This window comes from Seriola aureovittata, chromosome 1 (assembly GCF_021018895.1).
Source record: "Seriola aureovittata isolate HTS-2021-v1 ecotype China chromosome 1, ASM2101889v1, whole genome shotgun sequence".
Lineage (NCBI taxonomy): Eukaryota > Metazoa > Chordata > Actinopteri > Carangiformes > Carangidae > Seriola > Seriola aureovittata.
The window spans coordinates 21,088,846-21,112,776 of NC_079364.1; the positions used below are offsets into that span (position 1 = coordinate 21,088,846).

At 40.9% G+C, this 23,931-nt stretch overlaps 1 protein-coding gene across 2 annotated transcripts in view; it reads left to right on the forward strand.

Moving 5' to 3' along the window:
* The window catches only part of spata17 (spermatogenesis associated 17), a 96,649-nt gene that overhangs the window by 16,171 nt on the left and 56,547 nt on the right, over positions 1–23,931 (forward strand). For both annotated transcript variants that reach the window (XM_056380519.1, XM_056380440.1), the window contains exons 7-9: positions 2,144–2,383; positions 10,326–10,447; positions 11,309–11,419. In XM_056380519.1, coding sequence (XP_056236494.1) covers positions 2,144–2,383; positions 10,326–10,447; positions 11,309–11,375 — 429 coding nt within the window. In that variant the 3' untranslated portion in view covers positions 11,376–11,419. The remainder of the gene's footprint in view (positions 1–2,143; positions 2,384–10,325; positions 10,448–11,308; positions 11,420–23,931) is intronic.

A 23,931-nucleotide genomic window follows, 5' to 3' on the forward strand; every position in this document is an offset into this window, starting at 1 on the left:
TATGTGCCATTTTGCTTTTTTTGAAGGGTTGGGACCTTTTCATTTAATTTGAAGCTCTTAAAAATGACTGCATGCAAAAGAACAAGTTCAGTACTGTTGTAGCAGCAATGTAATACAGGAGGAATACAGTATCAGCGTGTGGAGTTGGTGCAAGCTTCAGTAATGGTTCTCTGGAGGGACAGATTGGCAAGGCACAAATATACAGCACCTAAAATGTTCTTTCAAAGACATACAAAGTCCCATTTTTAAAGTTGAGTTTATGTTTGAGTAAACACTGAAAGTCCTGTCTCTTGTCTTAATTAAATTATTTTAAAAAATACAGTTAATTGTAGGAGATGTATGTCATTATTATTGATTATATATTAATCTGTTGTCTGTTATTTTCTGCAGTGATTTTATATCATATTGGAATATACATGTACACAATACTGTTGCTACTGCAAGTGTTGAAAAAACAGTAATGGTTTGGCCACTTTCATGAACATATGAAGTGAGAACTTCCCTCAATTTTTCTATAACCTACTTTTATAAGCTGAAAGAAAGGACCTTATACATTCTGCAAGTTGCTGTGGAAGACATTATTGGAAACACACATTAATCTAAACATGTTGTGACTCTGGCCCGAGTACATTTAAAAATATGAAAATGTGTCAGTTCATCAAACTGAAAATGGCAAAATTCTAAATATATTAAAAAGTTTTTTGTTGTTGGACAAGTCTGCATGTGTGCCTCTACTGACTAGAGTCAAGAAAAGTGCTCAAATTTTGAGAGGTGGTCCGCCCATTGTGACCCAATGAAAATAAGGCATTAGCTTCTTAACATAGAGACCCATCAATAAGAAATCAGCTGTTATCCAGTTGTGTCTATAACCCATGGTTAAAGAAATCAGGCTCAGTGGAGTTGAATTAATTACTCCCCACTCATTCTGAAACACTTGACATTTACATCAAAAGTACTCATGGCCTAATAATGAAACATTTACTAATTAACCAGTCTGTTAATATGTTATTTTAAAAGGAGTGAGGTTTGGGTTGATACAGTTGGAGCAATTTCCCACTTATGCCCTTTCTCTCTCCTCTCTCTCTGCTGTCCCAGTCTTTTAGAGTGGCCTAAATAGCAAGTAGTGTTATTAGCATATAGAGTAGATACAGAGTACTCCAACTCAAAGCTTTGGTCTGGTAATTAACACACAGGCAAAAGGATCACTGTGATTTGAATAATTATTACTGAAGCTGTCTGTGGCAAATCTCTACCTCACTTCAGAACAGGGGAGGCAAAGTTTTGTATGTGTGTACATGTCTGCATTTGTCCTTTTGAACAACTACATTCAAGTCATGTATGAATCCACATTTGAGACAGCAGTTATCTCTGTAGTATTTTTTGTTATCTATCCATTGTCCTGTGTGAAGTGCATACACTGAATTGCTCCAGCCAAATAATTATCCTGGCAAAAGCATTTGGTTGGCCAAGAGCCATGGTGTATGCATTAGAGGTAGTGAAGATCAATAACTGTTGTCAGTATGAACACAGAACGTTTAATTTTACAAAGTTTGGGTTAATATGATGATGTTAATGATATGATAATAAAAAGGGCAAAAACAGGCAAAACTTTGATGAAAAACTGTATTAAAAAGTTGTTAACAAAACTTATGTTTCAAATTACCTCTGAATATTGTCTGTAATAGTTTAAATGACTAACAGTTTCATTTTAAGTTGTCCCAGGAGGTGGCCATTCTACAATTTGATGGTCCCCCTGATAAACAAAATTACTGTTTGGTTTTCCCAAACTTCAAATGGATTTTAATACGTTTTAGTGACTAGGGAGTAAAACACCCAGGAGGACTTCTTGGTGCCTCGAAATCCATGTCACATAACTGCAGTATCCTTGGTTTAAATCTGGAACCTCTGCAGCATGTCACCCCCTCAGCCCTCTCCCTTTTTCCCTGATATTTCAGTTGCAATACATTGTTATTTTAAAAATAAGGAGTATTGAATAAGAGTAATATCTTCATAGCCAATCAGAAATACATGTACTGACCTAATCATATCACCTAGCTCATGCTGATACTCTGTGTCTCGCTCAGTTTTACTTTCTCTATTATACAGGGTTAACCCCACTCTCTCTCTCTCTTTCTTACTTCAGTGCCCAGGGGTCTTCAACTCTCCATTCAGGCCAACTCCCCATGAGACAGAGCTGCTGCTGAGGCAGGTCAAGTACCAGGCCCCTACCAGACTGGCCCCCAGGGGCAGGGCTTGTCTCTTGGGCATGCCTGACTCAGCCCCGAGTTTCCCTGGGAGTCTTGGTTCCCCATGGATCAAAACCACTAGAACCTGCCGCTCCTCCAAGCCCATATTGCCCCCCATTGTCAGCAAGAAACAGCAGGTGAGATGGTCAAAGCTAGGATCATGTAAGACATAAACAGGTAGAGACGGGTGGGAATGATATAAATGAGAAACTACTGTGACACATAATGTAAGGGGGGAGAATGAGAAAAGACAGGAATAGAGCATGCACAAGAGGTGAAAGAGAGTATTAGTTTTACAAAGTGTCATACTAATAATTAGAGCCCCACAACAACCCCTTCTTTTCCCGGGGGGGATAGTTCTTGATGAAAGCAGAGATCCTTTAAAACTCCTTTCAAAGAAGAATGACATCATTAAAACATGGCAGACAGCTCTCTCGGGGGATACAGCACAGAGCCGTTTAGTGTCTATATTTCAGTGAGTACAGTCCGTGTGACTGTGTGGCTATGGGTTGCTATCAAATGTTGGTGGACCACAGTGTTTTAGTGAGTCCCATTAGGGCCAAATGACATGACTTCAAATCAATATCATGATTATTTCAAACTTGTACCTCGTTTATGATTAATGAACCATTATTTTGGTATTTATCGGTCTGTCTCTTTTTGAACCATGCACTCTTCATATAGATAGATAGATACTTTATTTATCCCCTAGGGAAATTTCATGTGTCCATTACCTCACTGTTGATAATAATAAAAACAGTTAATAATAAATAAACAATAATAATTAAATTAGTCCACTTCCTTTGGCGGAGTTTTTGTATAGCCTGATGGCAGTGGGAACAAAGGATCTCCTGAACCTCTCTGTTCTGCAGGGCAATGAGATGAGAGTTTTGCCTCTGTAGTTGCTTCTCTGTCCTGCCAGAATGTTGGGGAGAGGATGGTTGGTATTGTCCAAGATGGCCTCCATCTTACATTGCATGCATCTCTCCACAACAGTACTGAATGAGTCCAGACTCCTGTGAAGCACAGACCCAGCCTTTTTGACCAGCTTGTCCAGTCTCCTTGTGTTCATGTCTGACATGTTGCTGCCCCAGCAGACTGCAGCATAAAAAAGTACACCGGCCACCACTGACTGATAAAACATGTGCATCATTTCACTGCAAACATCAAAGGACCTGAGCCTCCGATTTGGCAATGTGATTGTGTTCCAAGTGATTTAACAAGTTGGTGGTGTTAGCTTTGGTCACTATCCATGTTGCATTCACTACTGGTAGTCATTACTGATCAGACCCAATCAGGAAGCCACATAGGTGTCTGCGCAATTGTTTCCAAAATTTTAGTTTCTGTCCATCCAGACCACAACCCAACCCTGTAGATTTCAAACTAAAATGGGGCCAGCAGCATTTCCAAAAGTCTGGGCTCAAAAACTCAAGAAAGTGATGCATTTTAAAATTAAAACATATTAGTGTGGATGTAGGCTAGGGTGACTGAACACAAGGTATTACTTTTTTAAAGGGACAGTTCATGAACGCATACATTGGGGAAAGTGTTAACTAAATTAACCAACTTGAACATGATTAAGTTGCTGAGATGATTTAAATGTCTGTGTTCATACTTTTTTGGTTAATTGCCCAGTCCTAGGTCCCATGCACAGCTCTTGTTTGTGTTCCTCATCAATTCAATGTGACTTATCCAACCAGTATGATCTGTGCTGTGACAGGCACACAAGGATTTATTTGTAAATTCACTGGAATTCTGAAAGTTGATTGTATTGGATAATTCATTTTTGTTTGCATTGGGCCACTGGAAGAGAATAGCCAATGTATAATATGCATCAGAGAGATAGATGGAAGAAAAAGTGAAAGCTATGTTATTTTGTATCCGTAGGGGCCTCCACGTTACTATATTAAAGCTACATTAAGCAACTTTTGACAGAAAAAAGCAACATGGGAATCCCACTGAAGTATTCTTTCTTGCTACCTGTTGGATCTTAGTCCAATATTAACTCGCCTTTTTGGCTGGACCGCAACAGCAGGGCCAGCCCTGTAAATGCGAATGTCTATGACTGACTGACTGACTGACTGATTGATGAGTTGAGTTGTGTGATCAAGTTGCACCATTGGTCGTCTGGCCGAGTGTTGGAGTTTATCGATTAGCCGATGCTCTTTCAAAATGTATTGGCACAGTTTCTATTGGGGGGCATATATAGCCGGCAGTGTTGCCAGCATAGTGCATTTGTCGCTATATTTAGAGTCATTTCCTTAGCGACAAATCAAGCAACTTTTTGGACAAACCTTAGCTACGTAGACAGTCACCAGTACTAGCCCGTGAGTGAGAATCACAGCAAAGCTGTTGTCTTTAACTTGTGTGAATGGTAATTTTGTTTGATGGCGTTGTCATTATAAAATCAGGATCTTAGCAGGGCAGAGCAGTAGCTGAAAATGGCTAGCAGTCAATGGTGTGACTGCTAGTTAACATGTAGTTTTAATGGGCCATGTAACACTCACTATTTCATACTTGTTCCATTGTCTAACAAAAGAAGCAGAAAAACATGTAAGTGAGAACAGCTTTATTGGGAATTCGGCTGTGTTAAAACACTGTCTATGTAAGCACAGAGAGTTGCCCTTTACCTGTTTGCTCAGAGAAGCAAACAGGTAAAGGACTGAAACCAGCTGACACCAGGCAGAATGCAAATATAATGCAATGTTATCAGTTGTTTACAACGGTTCTACAACGGTTTCTAACTACATCCTCAATTACATTGACCATGCGCAGTCCAGTCATATACTAGGTTTTGAGCTAGTCTTTTTTTAAAACAGTGAGTGGTTGGAAAGTGCTGTTGAGATTTAACAAAATGAATGTAAAAACCAAAGCAGTGAGCTGGATGGGTCTGAAAGACAGATAAAGCTGAAGAGTGAATGGGCCTTTTTGATGGAGAACATTTTGACCTGTCACTGTGAAAAAAGGGTGTAAATAATGAAATTAATGATGACTGAATTCAGTTTAGCTGCTTCAGTTTCAGGGTCCTGCTGGCTCACTGTCACACTGTCATAGCTCATTGGGACTTTTGAATAGAACCAAGCAATCGTTAATATTATTTGTAACATCTGTGCTTTTCCAACAATAACCAGCCAAAATGTCTGCTGTGAAAAACACCTGTAAATTCTGTCTTTATATCAAATCTGCTTTATTTTTAATGGAGCTGTAAAGCAGTGCAGCAGTGGAAATGGAGCTGATTGAAGAGTTCTTTCAGTTGCTGTCAATTGAGTATTCATCTACGTACAATCTATCATAGTCCAGGCATGTGTCTGTGGCTATGTGTTGAATTTGAATACTTTTCATTTCTTTATTGTCATTGTACCTGGTATATGCAACGAAATTCAGGTGCAATACCTGAGTGGAACTCTTACAATTATAAAGAATACATAAAAGTACAAGAATAAGTAAAAAAGAATAAGAATTATTTAAAAAAACAAATAAAACTATACATACAACTTATATACAAGACTCCTACACACACACACACACACACACACACACACACACACACACACACACACACACACACACACACCATGGATACACACACATGCTTACGTATGCGTATATTAGATACATTAGATATAATAGATATTGCATATCGGTATTGCACAGGATATGTATTGCACGGAGGTTGTTATTGCAAAGGATAAGTATTGTTTATGGGGGGGTGGTTTTTCAACACAAGGTTTAGTGTGGTAATGGCCTTGGGGTAGAAACTGTTCATTAATCTTGTGGTGAGGGGTTTGATGGACCTGTAGTGCTTTCCTGAGGGCAGAAGGGTAAACAAATGATGGGCAGTTTGAGATGGATCTTTTAAGATGCAGGATGTTTTCCGCAGACAACAGGAGCCGTAGATGTTTTCCGACGCTGGTAGATGTCTGTCGTGATCTTCTGGGCTGTGTTGATGACTCTCTGCAAAGCCTTCTTTTCAGCCTTGGAAATGTTGCCATACCACACAAGCATCCCATGTGTCAGGACACACTCAATGGAGCAGCAATGGGAGGACTCAGCCGTTGTGGCATGTTAACTTTCTTAAGTGTCCTTAGAAAGTAAATTTGCTAGTGTGCCTTTCTGTGGGTGCCTAGCAACCTGAAACTGGAGACTCTTGTGTGTCTACTCTTTCTCTGTCTATGTACAGTGGGGGATGGTCATCTTGTTTTCTCCTGAAGTCAATGACAAGCTCCTTTGTATTTTTGGTGTAGAGTACCAAGTTGTTTTCTGAACACTGGCTTGTTAGCTTCTGTTCCTCCTCCCTGTAAGTGACTGTTCGCCTTCAGTGATCCACCATTGTTGTGTTTTTTGCAAATTTAAGTATTGTGTTTTATGAATTTGTATGCTGTCATAGGTGTATGAAGAGTAGAGGAGGAGGCTCAGCACACAGCCTTGTGGAGCTCTTGTGTTTAGTAACAAGGTGGAGGACTGGCGGGGACCCATCCTGACTGATATGTTGTGTTCAAGCTGTTAGGATGTTGTGTTCAAAGCCTAGGTCGCACAGCTTGGAGACCAGTCTGCTGGGTAGGATGGTGTTGAATGCAGAACTGTAATCCACAAACAACAGCCATGCATGTGCTACCCATTGTTCTAGGTGTTGCAATACGGTGTGGAGGGCAATGCCAATGGCATCATCTGTTGATCTGTTGCTCTGCATGCATATTGATGTGAATCCAGGGTGGGTGGGAGAGCAGTCTTGATGTGCTTAAGGAGCAGTCTCGGCAGGCACTTCATGATTATTGGTGTGAAAGCAACTGGCCTGAATTCATTGAGGCAGGTTATGACTGACTGTTTCAGGACTTACACTGTTGTAGAAGACCTTAGGCATGTAGGAACAATGCACTGTGCCAGGGATGAATTGAAAAATTTTGGGAAGACTCCAGCTAACTCAACAGCACAGTCTCTGAACTCCAGAGTAGCTGCTTTCAGTGTGTTGGTATTACAAAGTATGTGTGTGACCTGTTCTGCAGTCTGTACGATAAGTGTCTGTCTGTTGTAAGCTGGAGCTGGAACAGTGGGCCATATACTTTGCCATGCACAACGGGGATCTGATGTGTCAAACTGGCTCTAAGTCTGTAGCTTATAGGCTGCTTTGGCATCTCTGATGCACCTTTCATGTTACACCTGGCTGCACTGAACAGCTCTATGTTGTCAGACTGGAAAGCCATTTTGCCAGCTTTTAGCATCAGTTGGACATCTTTGGTCCATGGTTTGTTGTTGGAAAAAATACTGATGCATTTTGTGGTGCTGACACAATCTACACAGCTTTCTATGTAAAACAAAATATTGGAAGTGTAGGTCTTAGCGTCTTCATCTGCAAAGAGGTCCCAATGCATTTAAAACAGTACTGTAGCTGCTCAGAAACTCCCTCAGGCCATACTTGTATATCCCTGGCAGGTGTTTTGACCATGTTGGTAAGAGTTTTGTATGCTGGACTTCAAAACAGGGATAGGTTGTCCTCCTTTCGAATTCTTGGGTTGAGTCACGTTTCTGTAATAACACAGCAGTCCTGTATGTTCTTCTCTATAGATATGATAAGTTCCAGCTCTTCCATTTTGTTGGCCAGTGATTTTGCATTTGTGATTAAAACACTTGGCAGTTTGTGGAGGTTTTTGCGAGTGTTTCCTTAGCCCAGCATGTATTCTGGCTTGGCAACCCTGCTTTTGCTTCCTTCGCTGCCTTAGTTGCTTTCAGGGTGGGAAGTTCATCCACAGAGATCCCGGCGATCTGACAAGCTCTGTCGGGATGTTGTAGTAGTTTAAATTATCAATATTAAAAACCACAACCACTGCACATCGAACTGATGTTTAATAGTTCATGTCGAGTGTATGATATGTTAACTGATGCATACATAGCACTCAATAATAAATAAACTAAAAGAATACTAATGAAAAAGCGCCAGGAGTGTTGACTCGCTGGACATACGTGCGCCGCCATGTTGCATAGCACATGTGTCAATGTAGGTCTGTGATTTTGTGCATGCATATGTGTGTGTATGTTAATGATTTGATGAGGAGCCATTTCAGCATTTGTGTTATTTACGCTCTGTAGCTCTTTATGGCAAAGTGCTTTCCCTATTATTAAGTTTCTAGTAATGTAAAACATAAGTGAGCAGAAATGAGGCGTGGATTTGTCTCATTTTATTAGCTGTACTTCACACACATGCACACAGACAGCTGGCTGTAGTTAGGGTGAGTTCATTAATGGTGTCAGGAAAGTCTCCTTGTCCTGACATGGAGAAGAATACATTATTTATCTATATTTATACATGTCTGTCTCTCTCTGTCTCTGCCTCCCTGTGTTTCTTTGTTGTGTATGTGTGATTAGTGTAGGAAGCCCCCCGCCTCTTTCCCTGGTGTGATAACTATCTAGTGGTGATGGATAAGGTTGAGGTGCTGGCTGTGGAAGTGGTCAGGCCAGGCCACCGATCCCATGGCGATAGGAGCAAGGACAGGGTCCCTGTCCTTCCCTCTATCTCTCCCCCCTCATCCTCCCTCCTTTTTTAACACCAAACAACAACTGAAGGTCACCTCAAACAAGGCAACAACATTTAAGTTAATCTGCACTACACAAAGTTTATACATCATTCTCAGAAAAGAGCGTACATACAACCACAAGTTAGAGTAATGCATGTTTAGATGAGGCAGTTTCTTGTTCTTCTCCAGACACCTAAAAGTTTCAATACGCGTTTGGTATTAACTGAAAAATGTCTTGCATGTTGGATTATTAGCATTTCACACAACTAGTGGATAGTGAAAACAGCATCCCTGCTATTTGTTCAAAACTAGAAAGTATAAACATAATTTAGCGTTGATTTGGAAAATGTTTGCCTTTACTTTTAAAAGGCAGTAACCATTTTATTGAAAATGTTTCAACATGTATCCAATGTCTTTCATGCAATTGTGTGACAATCACGATGAAGTCTTCAGGGGACGCAGGGGGGAGTAAGGTTAGGCATGGAATGGTACAAAAACTTCTTCCTAAAAACGACTTGTCTTTGTCTTTGCAACTTTGAAACACATATCAGAAACATATCACTCCAGGGAAGGAGCCACAATGTCAAGTAGATGTACAAGGAATAAAATGACAGACAGCTTTTTCAAGTTTAACTGACTTTTTTGAGATTGCTCCCAAAAATATACATGGAAGTTGCACATCAGTGGGAAGTTAGAGAGGAAACAGGCTGTACATTTCATGCAAATACAATTCAAGCACTCAAAGGAAGAATTACTGATAATGATGATGGTCTTTTATCTTTGTATTTTTACTATTAACAAATCACCAAAAATTAATATTAAATCTCTTAGAGTCTATTATGACTTTTATAGCACTTCATTGTTGTCAGAAATTGTTAAAACACATAAAAAGATAGTCATCATGCTTGTAATCTTTGGAGCATTAAGTGAAATACTTGAAAATGATTTTCTTTTTTATTCTCATTTTATACTAATAAGATTTTTCTTTGTTCCACGTTATTGGTTTCACACAGTGATGACAAAGTTAGATGGCAGGCACAGTGAAATTTTCTTCTATTTTTAAAGTGCCTTTTCCAAGAGATCAGTACTGTGATGATGTTGCTTTGGCACATGAGACAAATCCAAAGAAATGATAAATAAAACGAAACCATAAAAAGGGGGAACAAGGGAAAATAACGCCTGATTAAGCCACTTGTCTTTGAGGCTAATCAGACAAGATAATAGATTAGCAGCTATTTTATCCATCTCTCTCTCTCTTTGTTCCTCCTCTTCCCTCGCTTCATCCCTCCCCTTTACTCTGACTTGTTTGGTTTTATTTTTCAGATGTAATTTTCTTCACTCTGATTTTCTCTCTGTTTCTCTGCTTCTCTCTTGGCCTCTGTGTCACAGGAGGAGAGATGAAATGGATTGGCCTCTGGTTTTAGCACTAAGCCATAACTACCTGTGAGAGAGGAAACAGAGAAAAAAAAGACAGAGAAAGAGGTGGGGCCTGAAACAGAAGGATACAGTGATCATTATCTGATTCTCCTGTCTGTCTCTGTGTGTGTTGTGGTGGTTGTGGTTATTCCAGGGTCTGTTCAGAGAGCCAGGCGAAGTGTGGGAGCAGCGTGTACGTTGTCCTGACCTGACATTGCATCTGCAGAACTCTTACACACACCTGGAGGAGACCCAGAATCAGCTACGACAGCACAAGTAAGTAAAACTCAACAGTGGACATGTATACACACGAATAGACACACAAAAAATACCCACACAGAAAATTAGACTATTAAGGCATTCTCATATACACCCACACATACATGAACATAAACTATAAGTGTTTCATAAAAGCTTTTCTGTAATTATTAGATTTTTTTTCTTTCATATATAGCAAGGCATGCAGTGACATATTTGTGAACACATACACAAGTGAGTACATGTATATTGTATGAACTCAACACAGTCACTGGCAAATTCATGCAACATTAAGTAGCTAATGGACATATCCTTATTATGAAAACTAATGGGTGTATGCCATTGGATTGTTTTAAGACCACTTCATACTGTGTTTTATTTTTCTTAATAAACAGTGCCACAGTATCTCCCTGCTTTATTCAAGGCTTGTATTAGTTTTAATTAATGATTGTGCATGTGTAGGGTGTGTTTATCTTCACTAAAACACTATAACCTCATTACCATTCAGGATAATCTACTCAGTCATGTGTGTGTGTGAGGTACTGTTATTAACTGTTACTAACCCTCTGTTTGATCCGTCTCACACAATAATTTCCCCGATTACAGTAAAGACCACCCAGTTTTCTTGCCACTCTAGCCTTTTTCAGTCCTTTGTCCCACTAAAATCAAATGACTAAATAGAAATTTTATGAAGAACCTTGCACATCTATCTTTTAACCCTGTGCCTTGTCAGTGTCTTTTGTTTTGTTTTTGTGTTTGCTGCATTTTCTGCATTTTCTGCATTCTTGATTCATGCTCAATCCAATGGCTATTTTAGCTGAACTTAAACCTTTATGACATTCAACTTCTTTTTGTTGTGTCTTGCCATTTGCCAACCAGAGGAGGAACAGGAAGTGTGCTCCACCATCTGAGCCACAGCAGCAATTCCTTTACACAGCTAGCCTAGGTCAAGAGCTTCAGACAGTAGATTCCACACTGACTCCAAAGGAGGTAGGTTGAAAACTACAAACACGAACATCATTCTTGTTATTATTATTATTATTATTATACATTTAATTATCGGGTATATGTATATGTACCTAAGTGAAGTCATCATTAGAAATCACACTCCCAACTAGCCATCACGCTGTGCTGAGATGCATAGCTGATGAACGCTTCCTTTCCTGCCTGGCCTCCACACATACAATCTATCAAGGTGAAAAAACATAGATGTAAACCTGCATAAGACCCATTTATACCTGAGTGCTGTCACATATGATTGAAATTGTTAACCAAAGACCTAGTGAAGAAAACATATTATAGCTAAAACACACAATTACACAGGACCATATACAGACTGTTTTGTGAATAACGAAGCTATTGTATATCACTTCATTTAAATGAGTTGCTGCAATATTTTTGCTGGAAATTCAATGTGACTGCATGGAAAAAGAGTTTTTTTTCTTTACTGGTCACCTCATGTTAAGGCAACAACCCAAACTATACCTAAACCCTAAACTAAGAGTCAAAAGTCTTTGAGACTGAGAAGCAAAATTAATGGTTGAAAGGGAAAGAACTTCTGTCTAGTAACTACTTTATAGTGTAATTTATTATGATCATACTGTTAAATTGTAGATATCGTTCTCACCGTTTCACTGTTTCAATGTCAGACCTACATTAAACCCAGGAGCTTGGTCATGAGGCCACCTCAGACATCACCTTTCAACCAAAGGCAGACTGATGGCAGTCATGGGTTTATCCTGGGGTAGCCTGGGTTTCGGTCTGAAAGGTATAATTCTCCTCTAAAAGAAAAGAGGAAATGGAGAAGCAGTGCAGCCTAACCCTTTCAACTTGAGTTGCACAAATTTGTCAAAAGTGACAGCAATTTAATAAATCGCCGCTCTCCATCACACGCATATGCACACCCACCTACACACATACACACAATTCCCAGTTATGCCCTCCACTGCCCCCTCTCCATGTATACGTAAATGAGGTATATGCATGGGTGTGTGTGTGAGTGTATGTAAGAGAGAGAATGTGTGTGCGTGGGCCCTGCAGTCTGGTCCAGGCATTAGGTAATTGACTGTGTCTTTGCTCAAGGCCTTTCATGGATCACCGTCCTTTATTAGCTCACTTCCCAGCACACACATACACACATATATGCGCACGCACACACACACGAAGTTCCCAGCAGCTCCACCCCAACCTCTTACCCCCCCACCACCAGCACCCAGACCCAATTGCCCGGAAACGAGGAGTGAAACAAGAGAGAGAGAGAGGAGCAAGGGAAGGAGGAGAGAGCAGCGACAGGGGAATGAACTAACACGGCCCCAGGAACTGGAGATAAATAAGTATGGGGAGTGAGTGGGCGGGTGAGTGGGGTCTCCTGCAGCTGACAACAGGGGTTGGGGGAGTAGGATCAGTTTTGCTCGATGCATCTATGCTGTATTTGTTTAACACAGTATTGATGGAATGCTTGTAATGTCTTTGTGTTTGACCATGTGTGGTAAATTCAAATTTTCACTTATGCCACTGAAATTGAAGCCAGCAGGGATAATTTGGCTCTCCATTAAAATTAGAAATCGCTTTTTAATTTTGCATGTAGAGTGAGTGAGACTGTCCTGTAAAAAAATCAGCCCATAGGTCGTCTGTGCAAGCAGCTCATTACAACCCAAAGTTTTATTGTTTTTGTCTATTGATGAAAGTAGGGAAGAACTTATCTTTCCTGAAACCTAATCAAGTAATTTTTGCGTGTGAACCTAACCACATTGTGACCATCCATAAATTTAACTGCATGTTTATATTGTAATGATGATGATGAAAGCCTGGTACACTGCTGACAATACACTCTGTGTATTTATTATTGTATCTATGACAACGAAGGTCCAGTCTGGTCTGGTCCAGACTTTTAGGACTTGTTGGGTGAGACTACATTTCAACTTACGTTCAGGCATTTGCATTGTATTGCAGGCCTCAACTCAAAGCATCAGCCATCAGTGAACCCTGTTTTTAACTGAACAAATAAACAAGCAGACAAAACATATACTTCGCAGTATGTCATAACTGGAAAGTATGATGATGATGTTTATAAGATAATCTGACTTTTTCTACCGGTACAGATTTTGAAATACTGTTTTATGTCATCACATCATCCCCTCACCCTTGTGGTGTGCATATGCTTGTTGGTAGAGCATCAGATACAAACAATATTGGAATCCGCTTTTCAAAATATTCTTCTGCATCACCTCATCGCAAATGAATGTACGGACAACGCCACCATGCCTCACTCCCCTATGCTGGCTTAACGTGACCTTTCTTTTCTCTATGGTAACTCGGCTGCTGTGTAGGAAGTTGTTGAAGAAGATAATAAAGATAGTGGTGCCTGCTCTCAGCTCAGTCATGTCATGCTGCTGTCACTCAGAGCTCATCAGACTTCAGATTTCCCCCCTCTCGTCTCTGTTTGTTTCGCCATCTTTCTGTAGCCCTCTCTACCTCTATTTACTCTCTCTCTTCTCTCGCTGTGGTAATTAGTGCATTAGTCCTATCGTTGGCTTCACCCCCAGCTACAGCAGCAGCCAGCAGAGCTTCTTGTCACAGCTCAGAGGGCCAATGGAGTGGACAGCTCAACCCTGGTACTCATCATCTTCATACCGTGCCCAGCCAGCCTCCCCCCAGCCACATTATCTAGCTATGTTATCCAGCCATGCTCCTAATTATTTTCAAGCCCAGCCACAGCCCTCTCACCCAGCCTCTGCCACATTACCTAGCCCTGCTTGTAATCATCACCGTAAGCATGCTTTAGCCCTCCACACAGCCCGAAGCCTCATCATTAACATAGCCCAGTTTTTTTGTAGTTGTAGACCATAGCTCTCTGGCTTGACCATCACAGCTCTTGGCAGTATGTATACAGCATCCCCAGTCCAAACCAAGCCCTAGAAATAAACCATGACTCCTGGACCTTTATTTACCTTAGCCATCTGTGTCACAGTAAGAAAGGCTATCAATTCAAATGTGGCCCAGTCTGTCAGGACACACACACATATCCACACATAATCACATGACAGTCCCCACCTCTCCAGAAACCCAGTTGCCCTCAGCCTAGGCCATGAGAGGCTGTGTAATTATTGCCCTTTCTCTAGCTCCAATGTGGCCTTGCCTTGGCTTCCCAGTAACAGCTTCATAGACCTCAGACCTCCTCTGCAGCTCTGTCCTTTAGTCATTCACATTCCTCAACACCAGTTTGAAAATTAAAATCTCTCATCAAGAATTTTACCTCTCAAATTTACTGTTTTTGTCATACCAACAAAGTGATGCTAGTTAAGCTTACGCATGTGGTTGACCTAAATGGGTGAACATGTGTCATCAAAGTTGGCTTTGCAATCATCCTCTGGACCAGGGTGTAATGTGGGTGCCACTCTACACAGCTCTTGTTAGCGGGTGTTTCTATCTGGGATGAGAAATCAATTTAAAGTTATGACAGTTAACTGACATGTAACTGACTAGTTTACAAAAAGTGAAATTTAGGGAGCGATAGAGAGAAATTATGAGGGAGTGGGTGAGGAAGAGAGAGTGAATATGTATAAGAGAGAAAATTATCTTCATTCAGTCTTGAATTGATATAATTGACTGTAAGTCTGTGTAATTCTATGGTTCAACAATAATGGTTATGCATATGGATCTTCTGTTGTAGAATGGATACCACTGACAACCAGAGACAAACATGTTCAATTCCTTATAAACACAGACTTTGTTTTTTATGTTTTAGGATCAATTAACCATTGTAACAGGAAACACTGGAACAACTGTGTTCTCAAGGTCAAACTAATTGTGTGCTTTATGCCACTTTATACAATATCATTTTGTTATTGTCTTAAATCGTACTGAATGGCTAAAACGACAGTGTTATATTAAGGTAATCAAACTTCTCACTGAACAATAGCCAGAATATGAAATACTATATGAATTGTTTGTTTTTAGGGAAGGCTATGAAAAGGTTTTGTGAGCGAACAGTGTGTGAACCTCTTGAAGTTGGAAAGTTTAATTAATACAGCCAAACTGTAATGTTCATTGTGAGAGAAAATACTCAAAGGTTTTAGCTTCTGCACCAGCTAAATACACCAGCAAAGACAAATTTCAAATGCAGATATGGGAAAGCCCTCTCTGTCCATGCTAATTTTGTGGTTGTGTTATTAGCCATGTCACCAGCGGTACTGCCTGTAACCAAAGAGGATAGCTAATTAGGAGGCTACGTGCTAATCAAGTACACTACAGTGAGTGGTCACGTCTGTGTCTGTCTATGCTCCAAGCCTTTCCTTCCCCTCGCATTAGACTGACACCCATCACAACTTTCAAAAGCTAGCATCTGAGCAGAACCAACGCACATGAATACACACTAAAACGCACGTTTGCACAGGCTACCTGTTCTACAGAACACATGCACATAGACATATACAATCACACGTATACACATTAATTCATGCATATAACAAAAACCACCACGATAGCCCACCCACATAGACTCTTTAATGTTACCCCAGTATTGTCCTTGTTACCTCCTCTCGCCACAACACACACTCAAACACACACCCCCTTCTCACACCACAGTCTCCTCCCAGCTACTCTGGTGTGGCTTTATGATTGTCATTATTGTGTTGTGGGTACAAAGCTTCAGGCAACGGGGACAGGAAAAGTGTGTCTACACACATACACACATACTGGCTCACTCTTAATGGCCTCAGCCGTAATGTATCACCGTGATGCATACAACTGATGTATGAGGGATCTTTTTAATGGGAACAGTGTTCATTAGCAATTAATACCTAAACTGAAATAGGCCACAAGTAGAGACAATGGAATTAGGTGGGGCAGGGGCAGCAAATGTGTGAACCCGTATGTCTCCACCTTTTATGTGTGCGTCTGTGTATGTATTTCATATGTTATCATGTCCATCCATCTATCCAGCTCTGCTGCATTAGTGTCCAGGTTACTGCAGTGAGAGAAAAAAGAACGCTAATTCTCCATAACCATTTTACGGCGTGTGTAAAACTCTGCAGCCCCTTCATTTGCACAGCCGTAAAACATTCCCCCTGCCACACTCCTTCCTACTCAGGACCTCGGATTTATCAATTAACCCTTCGCTTCCATTATGGTGGCATTTTGCACTGTGAGGCCTGCATACAGAGTAACGATGAGGGCCGAGTGCACACAGTGTGATATTAAATGGACAGTCGCAATTAAATGATTAGCAGTCATATTTTGGTGTGACTTAAGAGAATGAATGACATTAGACTTTATTATTTATGTTCAAAGCTGTTGGACCCGACTTGACCAGATTAACTTGGGTCACTTCAGACCAATTTTTTTACTTAATTGTATGAATTTGTGTCAAGTGCCTGTTTAAAACTAATAAATAAAAAAACGGTGATGCCAAATTATCATTAAAAATATTCACAACTTCTGCCCTGAGTAGAAGGTCTAGATTTGTGATTTTAGGCTTGAATGCACCTTAAGGCCGAAGTCAAGGCCTCTCCACTCCAAGTCTGACACAAATTTATAAAATGGAAAACAAAATAAACCAATAACAAAGCAAATAAAAAATGAATTGAGAATTAAGTAACTATTTTTACACACAAGAGGTCTGGTGTTTTTTTAAAGCAATTTTTATGTGATCTTTAGTGTTTATTCTAATTGTCTTTAGTGTTGTTGTGAACATTGATAGAACACAGCTAAGAGATAGAGCTAGACAAGTAAATTATTTTAGCCAGAGAAATGTAATAATTCGTTAACTATAACATGAAGTACGGCAGACTCAACTACTAAAATTCAGCTGGGAAATATATATGATATAAGTGTGTTGCATTAGAATACAGAGATAGCATGTTAGTAGTGATCCATAATATTTGCATTGCTCAAAGCATCTTGCGTGATACATGAGTTCTCTATTCCAAACAGAAATTAATTTTATTATTAGCATATATGTACGGTCATTTGAGAAAAAGCTTTATTTCGGGAAACAACAATAAGCCCAGACAAGATTTAAGATAATACTGTATAAAATGCTTAGTCATCATGGTTATTCTGAGGTGAATTCAAGATTTAGATATTTAGATAGTTTTCTCTCCATGTGCACATGGATGTAAGAGAAAGCAGGCAGACAAGCAGGATAAGGATGTCTATGCTTTAATGGACCGCCTGTCCCTGTGCGGATATGCTCCACTGAACCATACTGTATGTAGTGTGGTATAATCACTGCCTATCTCTATCTCTATCTATCTCCTGCCATCACTCTTTCTTTCTCTCACTGTCTTGTTTATTTGCACACTTGTTCTCTTTTTCCCTGCCTTCACCTGCAGTACCTAGCTGCAACTTTTTTCAGCCCCCCGACCCCCACCCTGTTTCTCTCAAACTACGTGTAGTGTGTGTGTGTGTGTGTGTGTGTGTGTGCTATCAAATAGCTGAGTGCACAATACTCATACAGAGACACACGCAGACTTACTTGAGGAACATGACAGCCCTCTCATACAGCAGTGTGTTGGTGATAGAAGTCAACACTTGCTGTGAAATGCAAATGGATGTGATGAAGCTTCTGCGCAGACGGACACAAAGAGTACAGCAGACAGGATACATAGGCTTACATGTGTGTTTTGCCATCATAAAAGCAAAGGAATACATTTTCAAATTGCTGGTCTATGTGGTAGGGTTATTCTCTTACGTTGCCTGTGAATGCTTACTGTTCTGTTTGTCCTGAGGAATTTTTGTCTGTCTTGTTTTACTTTGAACTCATTTTATAATTATTGATAATGAGATTTCCCCTCATTCTTTTATTTATTTTTCTATTTTGACACTGTACCCTTTTATACAGCCTGTTCAAGTCGCGAATGTTGCACCTTTATTCTGCCTCGCTGTTCTGTATGAAAGGTACAAACTGAATTGGGGGGGTGGGGGTGGGGGGGGGTTGGTTTTTTCAGCAATAAGCTGGCAGCAGTGGTGGACAAAGCCAGATCGACATTGGTGTAAATGGGAGAGGTGACATGGTAGGACAGACGCAAACACTGTTGTGTTACATGTCACACCTGGAATACCAGTGTACTGTCTAAAATAACACACTGGAATGGAATGATGGGGTCTTCTTAACGGCAATATAGCGGGATCTCTGTTTAAAAGAGACAACTGTGTGTGGGAACATTGTCTTTCCAATGTGTGCGTTTGTGTTTTGTATACTTTGTTTTGTGCACTTGGTACGCAGCCTGGTGTTTATGTGAAAGCCACTCCTTTACCTATGCTATTAAATGGTTGATATATAGGCGTGTGTGTGTGTCTGTGCGTGTGTGTGTATGTCTGTGTGTGTCTTATTGCAGGCTCATATGGTCAGCACAGGGAGTGTGTGTGTGTGTGTGCGTGTGGGTGGTTCGGGTGGCAATGGGATCTGGAAAGGGAAGCAATCACAAACACTTAAACCTGCAAATGGCCTTGATGTCCTGTGCTAAGCAGCCTGTGTTGACTGATGAGCCTGTTAACCCTGGCTGAAACAACTCCAGCACAGGGGATTAGACAGCAACGCTGGTCCCGTCTGTTCCTGGACCATTTTGCATGGGAATTGTGCATATTTAATCTAAGGTGTTCTGAGGTGCAAAGACAAGCCCCCCTCTTCTCCCTTTCTCATTATAGATGTGTAATAGCACCCTGAGGCGGGAGGGGCCTTAATTCACCAGCCCTAGCCCCAGTCTTAATCTTACCCTCAGTCTCAGCCCCCACCTTCCCCCAGAGTCTACTGTCAACCCAAATCAAAGTCCTAGTCCCAGCCCTCTTCCCAAGCTTTGTCTCTCCTGGTCCTTTCCTACTGTATGCCTTAAGGTGCCAGTATGCTTCAACCAAAGTGCTTATCAGATGGTCAAATAGTGTTCGTAACCCCCTCTCCACTTCTGACGTCAGAACTGAGGGATGGGTCTAACAAATTTATGTAAGTTTGCGAAACCGATAACCCAACAAGCATGACCACTTTACACATAAATTGGCCTCACATTTGTGTCACTTGTTCATGTGAAAAAAACTTGTACAACACTCCAAGGAAATATTTTGCAAAGTGATGGTGTTTTGTCCCGTCTTAAAGCATGGCCATTTGGAACTGCTATCTACGCTGTTGCCTCCAAATGTGTTTGTTTCCAGAATACCCCAGCCTTCAGCCTAGCCTAGAAATATGAGGCAGAAAGTCCAATCTGAATAACACGTTAATCGTTTGAAGGCTTAACAGATACCAAAACACTGCACAACAGTTTGTGAGGTAAACAGTAAAAATGCATCCACATTACAGTCATATACCAGGAATGTATTGGATGACATCACATGAAGTTGCAGTAGCAGTTGAACCTGGTTCACCTTTTTGACAGAGGAGACTGTTTTTTTGCCAAAGTTGATGGACTGGCTCTTTTCTAAACGATAGGGTTGTGTTTTTTCATGCAGGGTTAGAGTTTGAGCTCAGGGTTAAGGTCTGAGCTCTAGTGGTCAGCTTCCAGTTACCCTCTCCCAAACCAGTCATCTACATTTATATAGTACAGAACAGAGTAGCTTTGTATGGATAAGTTTTTTATGTATTACACTGCAAATGGTATGAGCACTAACTGAAAAATCCTCTATTATGTCAAGCTTAACTCAGGCCTGAAAATGTATCCCCAAGTGTATCCCAAACAAAAACTGACTCGATCCGTGCATGACATTATTTATAAAAAGAAGACAAAATGAAAATCCAATCTTTTGCAAACAATCATAATCATCCATACACCCTTGCCATTGCATACTAGCTCTATTTTTTCAACCAAATCCTCCCCCTGTTGCACCTGCAGTGCCATTACTGCTGGGGCTTTACAATATATCCTACTACTTCAGAAACTGGCATATGTTGGAAGACAGTGGATAAAATTCATGAAGCAGCAGTGGGGTTTGGTAGGTAAAAATGGACTTATTTTTGGACCCACTTCATTCATGGTGCTGTGGAAAGGTGAGGTCAATAAAGATGTTAAGTTATGTTAATAGATTCACATGGGGGCTGCGTTTTTGGAATGGTGATGGATGACTGTTTTCCTGTCACTCTAGCCAGACACTTGCCCACTGTAGCCACTCATTCCTTCGGTATTTGTGTCCTTGTCTCGAGTTGCTGCTGCCGCTTTTTGTTTAAATGGTTTCTCTCTTTTTTTCTTCATGTTGCATTAGTTGCGAATTCTGCATCCGTTCCCTGATTAATGCGATTGAGTGTCAATGACAAGAGCTCTCTGAAGCATCTATCTGTCTAATTCCATCTATCACTCCATCTCACTCTCTCTTCCCTCTCATCCCCTTCTAATCCAGCCAACACTTCTCTCTGCAGGACAGAACAATTAATGTGCCCTCTCATTTACTCGCTCTCTTACCCTTATGTTTTCTTTTTTCCCTTCATATACCTCTTCAAACAATGTTGCTTGTCTTGCATCGCTTGCGCATCATATTACTACCTTATGGGAGAAAACTATGTGTAGAGCATTTGTTTGTGTGTGTGTGTGTGTGTGTGTGTGTGTGTGTATGTGTGTGTATGTGTGTGTGTGTGTGTGTGTGTGTGTGTGTGTGTGTGTGTGTGTGTAGGTGCATGTGTGCATGTAAGAGGGACCCCATGCTGTGTGTGTAATTTCTTGTTTGTACATGGTTCCAAACATCTTTGGCCACTGCAGATCAGGGGAGAGATATATAGAAAGACAGAGAGGTTGAACAAGACAGGAAAAGATTGAGAGAAAAGGAAAGAGAGGGGGGAGATGGGAAAAACAGGATGATAACAAAAGCAGCTCGGATTTCACAGACGCATATTTCATCAATCATGTGAATAAGTCGTGGTGATTATGCATGGCGGTGGCAGGCCGAGGGGGGGCTGATTACCATACACCATAAAGGCTGCTTTCTTATCTCACACACACTGATTAGTTTCTGTCTGCCGATAGCCTCTCACTCCTCGCTCTTTCTCTCTCTCACACGCACACACACACACAGGCACTCATGTCTAGCTCTGGCATACACATACATGCAAACACAAGCATGCACACACACACTCACAAATGCATAGACATAATACTGTTAAAATCACGGTAAATTGGAGGCAGTGGGCGAGCCCCAAGCCAGATGAGAAAAGTTCACTGTTCTTCTCATTGCTAACTGGTTTTACTTAATCAGGAGTCTTCTTGGATCTTGGAGAACTGAACACTTCTCCCAAAAATGTACATTAGAGGTTTAGAATAGCACAAATGACAATCAAGTATGTTTTGCAAGCAATTTAAGAAGAAGGCAGTCAAGCTGAAAAAAAAAAAGTTCTCATGCCGCCACACTGTTGGGAGAGGCACCAAATTAGATTTTGAAATGGCTCCTTTTGTGGTGTGGTGTGAAAACCATGTTCCAGCAAATTTTCTGCTATTTCTGACAAATATTCCAATGCTCATTTTTTATTTCATGATTCCAGTGTGCAGGAAACTGAGTAACAATCCACCATAAAAAAAGACCGTTATTTCATATCTTAAATTAAGGTTCTTTCAAAAAAAGTAGAAGCATGCACAATAGGCCTTTTATACCTTTGCAGCTGAAATTTATACCAACATATATGTTGTCTATTTTTTCTTAGTTTTTTCTTTGTTGTTGTTGTACTGAGTTGTCACTATTAAGCTGAATCCAAATCATCTTATTATTTCACTCTCCTCCAGATTTGTTGTGGATCTGGTACTCTAGGTCATTTTCCTAGAACTGTGGCCTTTACATGATGCAGAACAAGAGAAAGAGAGAGAGAAAGTGAGACAAGAGGAGGATAAGGAGGTGAGGCTGGAGCAAAATTAGCTACGTATGAAAGGCCTCGCTTTGTGTCTCAACCAGGGAATTAGAAATTACTCTTTTCTCTTCTGCTCCCCTCTCTCTCCCTCACTCTGATATATAATGTAAACTAATTTGGTAACCAGGCTGGAGCTGCGTAGCGCTGTCTGAGTGCCTGCATGTGAGAAGTGCGCCTGGGACGCATTAGGGCCTCCTGACAGCGGCCTGGGTGAAATAAGTGAAATTAATGGAGCTCCTTTCATGTCGGACAAGGCCGCGGCACCCCTTTCACGCCACGTACAGTCACAGAAAAGTCAATACTTTTTTATTACTCCTCGCTTGCCCTACATTCCCCGCTACAAGTGCTCTGCTCACTAATTGGTTTCAGTTTGCAGAGAAAGAGAGAGAGAGGGAGAGGACTCCATCCCAAAGAACACTGAAGCAAATAAATCAATCTCATATTTTTTCTCCCCGCTGTCTTTTTTCATTGAGTAACATCATGGCAGAGAGAGGGAGAGATGAGAGAGAGAAATAGAGGGGAGAGGGAGAGGGTAAATGGTTGGTTAGAGCACGCCTGGTCCCAAGGGAGCATAATGATATCTAGGAGCCTGTTAATGGAGACGAGTGGTTAAAGTGGTCTGGGGCCCTGGCCAGGTCACCCTTGGGGGTTTCTAACCAGCAACTCCACTTCAGTTGGCTGCTTGCGCTCTGGGCTCAGAGGCACAATGGAGCATCCCACCAAAATACAATTTCAGACAAACGCTTTGACAGATTTGTAGAAAATGACATTTAACTCAACTCTGTGTGTGTGTGTGTGTGTGTGTGTGTGTGTGTGTGTGTGTGTGTGCGTGCAGATATGTGGCAAAGTTGAAATAAGTTTTCAAATGCATAAAGGCCTCTGTAGCGACTGATCACATTGTGTTGTGTTGTGTGTGTGTGTGTGTGTGTGTCTTGCTGCACTGACGTCATCTGATTTGTAAAATTATCACAAATATTGTCAGTATGTGTTGTTATATTATGACATGTGCTACTGAATTGTTTACCCATAATTAACACATATTTTTCTAAATAAATAACTGTTTTGAGCAGTTATGAATTTGACTTCTATAGACACTTTATAACTGCATTTTTGCACTTCTGTGTGTTTCTGCAGGTATATACGTGTATAAGTGTGTGTGCATGCATGTGTGTTTGTACTGTATGTATGTGTCCTGTCTGTCAATAGGGTTTTCACTGTTAGGCTAAGCTTAAGTGGCAGTGGGGTTAGCCTCTTTCAGAAGCAGCACAGCCACAAAATGATGTGACACTTTGAACCCCCACCCCACCAGCCCACCACCTCTCAAAACACACACACACCAATCAGCCTCCAGTTGAAGGGAGGTTCCACCAGTCTCGTTTTCTTTCTGCGTCCCAGCTTTCACAGCTCTAGAGTGCGGGCTAGGGTAGGTTTGGGGGGCTACAGCATGTGTGTATGTGTGTGCATGCGAGTTTGTGCATATGTGTGTGAAGAAGCTGTCACACAGGGCTGGCATCACCATCCAGTTTGCCATCTCTTCCTCAGCTTGACAAGTCCCTGCTCTCTACCCTGTGGCTAACACACACACACACATGCAGACATTATGTCTCTGTCACTGTCTTACTCCTCTTTCACACACACATATCATATGTGAACACACCAATCGCAAACTCACATGTATTGTTTAAAT